Source organism: Plutella xylostella, chromosome 26 (genome assembly GCF_932276165.1).
Source record: "Plutella xylostella chromosome 26, ilPluXylo3.1, whole genome shotgun sequence".
NCBI classification, from domain to species: Eukaryota; Metazoa; Arthropoda; class Insecta; order Lepidoptera; family Plutellidae; genus Plutella; species Plutella xylostella.
In genome coordinates this window covers 418,303-424,523 of record NC_064006.1, presented here as the reverse complement: position 1 = coordinate 424,523, position 6,221 = coordinate 418,303, and the positions used below count along the sequence as shown (strand labels likewise).

The window sequence follows — 6,221 nt, the reverse complement described above, 5'->3', positions numbered from 1 at the left end:
AAAACGTATGTTTATTAAAATAATGCACGGTTAAATATACATACAAAATGCATACAGTAGGTATCAGTAAGTAGGTAAGACATCCATATTTATATGAAACAGTACCTAACGATTCTACTTAGGTTTAATTAACTAGGTATTTAAGTAATTTATTTGACTACAACTAAACAATGCGTGTGTGTGTGTGGGGTGACTGGTTGGTAGGTATATATTGTAACGCGTCGCTAACATTCCCCACCCTAGTGCTGAGGCAGCACTCCTAACCTACAGGTATAGTTGCGACGCGGGTCGCGGGGCGCCTCACCAGCCCGGCGCGGGTGGCGCACGTCCACCACCCTCACTCGCTCGTCCTTGCCCGGCAGCACCGCCTCCACGACGCCTCGCAGCCACATGTTCCTCGGGGCGTTCCCGTCCACTATCACCACCAGATCACCAACTTTTATAGGTGGTACTTCATCCGTCCATTTTCTTCTAGGTATCAGTTCCGGCAGAAATTCTTTTACCCAGCGAGACCAGTACATATCTGCCAGCCGTTGCGAAATCCTCCATTGTTTTCGCAGGTACAGGTCTGATTCACAGAATTCTCCGAGGACAGGTAGGTTCGACGATGACCCCAGCAGAAAATAATTAGGTGTGAGCGCTTCGCTCGATCCAGGCTCAACACTGACATGCGTCAGCGGACGACTGTTGACAATTTGTTCCACTTCGGCCATCAGAGTGAGTAGGACTTCTTCTCTAGGGGCGCGTTCCCTCAGGATTATCTTTAGTGACGCCTTGACTGAACGAATAAGTCTCTCCCACGCCCCACCCCAGTGTGGGCTTGTAGGTGGAATAAATGTCCAAGTGGTTCCGTAGTTGATAGCAGCTGACTTTAAAACTTGTTGATCCAAGTCCTGTATTGATCTCCTCAGTTCAGTGTCTGCGCCGCGTAGATTAGTTCCGTTGTCTGAGAACAGCTGCTGTGCCCACCCACGACGACAGGCTTGTCTGCGTAGCGCCATTATTAAGGAGTCTGTGGTCAGTGTAGCCACCAGTTCTATGTGTATGGCTCGCACAGTCAGACACGTGAAGAGGACGCCGTATCTTTTTTCCCTCCTTCTTCCCACAGTGACTTCCATTGGGCCGAACAGGTCAAGCCCACAGAAGGTGAAGGGGCGTTGATGGTGGGCCATGCGTGCTTCCGGTAAGTCGCCCATTCTAGGTGGTCTAGGTTCAGCCTTTCTTATTCTGCAGACCATACATTCCATGGCTACTCGCTTCACAGTTGGTCGAATTTTCAGCACCCAGTATTTTTGTTTCAGCTTGTTGACGACAGTTTCATGATTCCCATGAGCAGCACGGATGTGTAAGTGCTTGACTATAAGGCGAGCGATGTGATGGCGGCCATCGAGGATGACGGGGTGCTTCATGTCTGCGGGCACGTCGCGCGCAGCTTCGATGCGACCTCCAACACGCAGGATTCCGAAGTCGTCCAGGTAAGGTGACAAGGTAAGTAATTTACTTGATTTACTTAATGTGTTTTTCTTTTTCAGGTCCTTCAGGTCATCGGCGAAGCTCTGCATCTGCGCATATTTAATTAATAACCTTTCAGCTCTTATCATCATATCTCCGTTAATGGCACCGGTAAGTTTCTTAATTTTTATATCAATAAATGATATCATAACGCACGTAGATCTGAGTAGCCGCAACCATGATGAAAATTTCAGCGGGTCAGGAACGAATCGTGTGTCCAACGGGTTCGTTTGTACAATCGTTATGCATTCCAGGTCCAACTCGTTCACTTGAGGAGTAAGTATTCCCCGCGGCCATGATGACTCATCGTCGAGGAGGAACGCCGGGCCATGAAACCACTCGTTCTCGAACACCGAAAACTCGCAAGTTTCCCGCGTAGCAACATCGGCGACATTCACACTCGTAGGTACATATCTCCATTCGCTGGTGTGCGTGAGTTCATCAATCTCCCCTAGCCGATGCGCAATAAATGATTTATAATTTCTTGCATCATTTTTTATCCAGTGTAGAACAGTACTAGAATCGCTCCAAAATATCCTTTTGATAGGCTTCATTGTGTGTTCCCTTTCAATGTTATCAGCGAGCCGAGCTCCTAGAAGTGCTGCCTGTAGCTCCAATCGCGGCACCGACATGTGTTTCACAGGAGCAACCCTGCATTTACTCGATACGAATGCTGTTCGAATAACATTAGTTTCCCAGCGCCAGTAAGCCACAGCACACATAGCTTGAGTCGACGCATCGCAAAATATATGTAGCTGTAAGTTTGTATAGCCAGCTGGAGGCGGCGCGTCACTGTTGCTAGGCGAGACCGGCCCGATGTTATTCAGTACATTCAGTACATCTTCTTTCTCGCTCGCACCCATTGGAATTTGATAATAACGGGGCACGCTTAATGAGCCCACGCGCTGTAATAAAGTTATCCATTCAGACCATTTTTCATGAATGCTATCAGTGATGACGTCATCCCATTGTAATCCATTTTTCCAGGTACATTGTAACATAATCTTTCCTTTTATCGTAAATGGTGAAAGAAACCCCAGTATATCGAAGATGGACATTATAACCCGCAGCATTTCCCTTTTCGTGGGTTTCTTAGAACCGTCCCTTATATTTTCAGGAATTTTCTTCAGCGAGACGTCGAAGCTAAGGCAGTCATTCTTCGGATACCAGATAAGGCCAAGAGTTCGTTCACCTTGATTATGTTGGTCCATATTCAAATTAACAGCTGTATTGCCCAGAGATTCTTGAGGCAACCCATCCAAAACAGCTGAGCAGTTGCTTGTCCAATTTCTTATCTCGAAACCACCCTGACTGTGAATGTAAACAATATCCTTCACAAGCTGTATAGCGGTATTTTCGTCGTCTATACTATCTATATAGTCATCTGCGTAGTGTTGTTTACATATCGCGTGGACGGCGGCCGGCATCGAAGACTCGTACCTGAGTGCATTTTTATTCTTCACATACTGTGCGATGAATGGTGAACAGCTGGCGCCAAATATTAGTGACGTCATCACGTAGGTTTTCACAGGTACTTCCGGTTGGTCGCGCCATAGAAATCTCAATGCATCTTGATCCTCAGGATTAATTTTAATCCTAAGAAACATGTCCTTTATGTCTCCTGTCACGGCTATTCTTTTTTCCCTGAAGCGTAACATAATTCCATACAGCGACATAAGTAGGTCAGGACCCGTTAGTAGATAGTCATTGAGACAAAATCCATCAGTTTTAGCGGCGGCGTCGTATACTAATCTCAGTTTTTTCTTATTCGGGTTGTCGACCCCGAAGTGAGGTAGGTACCAAATTCTAGGCGAAGTACGTGTACACGTCAGCTCCTCGGCGAAGTCATTGTCCAGTAGGTGTTGCACCCGTTCCCTGTACCTGAGGGAAAAACCTTCGTTGGCCTTCATCTTCTTCTCCACGTTCTCCAGACGTTTCATAGCGTTAGGTTTCGAGTTAGGCAGGTTAACATCAGCTGTTTTCCACGGTAAGCCGACGTACCACCTTCCATTCAGCAACACAGAATTCCGGTCCAGATGGTCCACTGCTTGAACGTCCAGCGAGTTTTGCCGCGGTTTCTGCGAGACACCCATGGACTCGATGGTGAAGGAGCGTCGCACCTCGTCGTGCATGTCACGCAGGATGCGCTGGCACTCCGACTCTTCCTCCGGTTCCCGGCAGCAGACGAGCAGTGAGGAGTGGCAGGCGGCCCCGGCGGGTGAGTGTGGCACGCAGCCGTGGAGGCACCACCCCAGCGGTGTGAGTGTAGCATACGGTTCATTAACCTTACCCTTAATGACCTGCATAGGTTGCAAAAGATGATAATTATCCTGTCCTATCAGTAATTCCGGTTTAAGTATCCCTTTAATTAATTGATCTTTTATTTTAGCTAAGTGTAAATATTTAGAGGTATCAACAGACAATGTGTTTTGTACGGGTAAATTTAATTTATTTACACTACGCGCCTTGATGGTAAACAAGTCCCCATTATTATTACATAAATCCAACTGAACTATCTGACTATCGCATACCATTTCTGTGTCGTTCCACGCACCACACACGCGCATTGTTTGTTTGTGTCCCTGTAAGCCCAACTTATTAGCTAGCCCTGCGCTTATCATTGTAACGGTAGAACCGTCATCTAACAAAGCAATAACATTGTTAATAATACCATTTGGACCATTAATACTTACAGACACAACCTTTAGCAATACTTTAGACATTACGTTAACATTTGTAACAGTTTCTACAATAGGCTCAGACACTAAGGGCTCAGAGGGTGAAAGTTGTGAAATGTTTACACTATTTTGAGATGAGATATTCATGTTATAATGTAGCAACTTATGGTGCGACTGTCCACAGTCATCTATATCACAAACAGGTGCGGAGCATTGTTCCTTACTGTGCCGCGAAATTAAACATTTATAACATAAACCATTACGTTTAATGTAACTCCACCTATCTTTGCGCAAAGCCTTTTTAAACCTTTTACATTCTGGCAAATCATGTTTAGATGTACGACAATAACGACATTTATTATTAGAGTTAACACTTTGCAATAATACAGACTGAGAGTAATTATGATCATTATGTTTACGAAACTTAGGTACGGTCAAAGTAACAGCTGTTTTAGTTATTTTTAGTGCTTCCTCACTCAAAAAATCAGACAATATTTGTAATCTAGATTTCGTACCTTCGTTTATTCGTGAATATCCGTAGTCACTCCACTTAGAAATTAATACAGGTGGTAACTTTGATAGGATAACAGATGCAATGCTCATACCCTGCAAATATTCGTCACGGCCTAATGCTAGCACAGCTGCAACATAGTTCTGAACTTTAACTGAGAAGCTAATAATGTCTTTTTGATAATCGTCACTTACTGCGTGTAGCCGATTTAGATCCTGTATGATCCTGGGCAGGATGACGTCAGGGTTTCCATACTGCAGCTGCAGGGCGCCCATCACCGTCTCGGGCGCGGCGGCCGTCACCAGCAGCGCCGTGACGGAGTCCCGAGCAGGACCACGGAGACACTTCCTCAGCCTCCACATGTTTTCCTTGGGGGTGAAGTGACAGACCTCTGTAGATTCTTCATAGGCCTGCACGAAGTTCAGCCATTCCAGTGGATCGCCGGCGAAGGTAGGTAGATCTCTCGGCGTGGACAGACGGCTCAGCATCTGGGAGTGCGGAGTACTCGTAGCTGCGGCGACGGCGATGTCCTTCATGGCCTGGACCAGCTGCTGCATGTCCGAGGGCGGCTGCGCTGGCGGCGGCGGCGGCGGCGGCGGCGACTGCGCGATATCGCGCACGGTTGAGGGTAGGGCGGCCGCGTCGTGGCGTGGTTCACCGGGCGGCGGCGGTATGGTTGATGGCCGCGGCGGATCGTTAGCGTCGTGATGGCTATGTTCTAACCACTGTTCCACCTTTTGTGACACGTTCACTGATGAGTATGACGCGGCACTATTTTTAGAACAGTCTTCTAGTGCGGCGATGTCCGCTTCCAGTTTCTTTTCGATCAGCTTTTTATTGATATTGGCGATCGCTTCTGCTGCTTCCAGCTCCAGCTGTTTCTTCCTCGCCTCAATGGACCGCTTGCTTGATGCCATGGACATCTTCTTGGAGGTGGAAGATTTGTGGCAGCCAATTTCCATCTTCATGCAGCTACCCACTTTTCGTACGGGCGGCTCGCATGCCTTCAGCTCGTTCTTGGTAGTTATTTTCTCAGACGTCGCCACGTTGACGTCGAGACCAGATGGTCCATCCCGGGTGGATTGTTCTAGAAGCGCCATCTTCTCCCGTTCGTGCGCGCTGCGAGTTTGTACCATCTTGCGCAGCGGCGGTGGCGTGGTGAACATTCCAGGTCGTTCTCCAGCAGTGGTTCTCCAGTAATCCGGCTTGAAGACCAGCTTGTAGGGGTTCTAACTTGCAGGATGGAGTAAAACAACTATTTAAGGTTGACGAAGGCGTGCGTCCAGTGGCCGCTATGTAAGTGAGCACATGTGTGATTAGAAATTTGGCCTTATATAGACTCGGTGCCATCCCCCCGCACCGCGCGGGACCCTTGTGACGTACCGGTTACCGGTCGCACGCCTTATGAAAAAACGTATGTTTATTAAAATAATGCACGGTTAAATATACATACAAAATGCATACAGTAGGTATCAGTAAGTAGGTAAGACATCCATATTTATATGAAACAGTACCTAACG

The 6,221-nt window shown here is 47.3% G+C and overlaps 1 protein-coding gene across 1 annotated transcript; it reads right to left on the bottom strand.

Annotated features, from left to right (window-relative positions):
* Positions 1-239: 239 nt before the first annotated feature.
* Positions 240-5,867, bottom strand: LOC125490628. Its single transcript, XM_048630456.1, has 2 exons — positions 4,896-5,867; positions 240-3,812 (listed from the first exon to the last, which is right to left on the bottom strand). The coding sequence occupies exons 1-2, from the start codon at positions 5,865-5,867 to the stop codon at positions 240-242; spliced, it is 4,545 nt and encodes a 1,514-aa protein (XP_048486413.1).
* Positions 5,868-6,221: the final 354 nt, after the last annotated feature.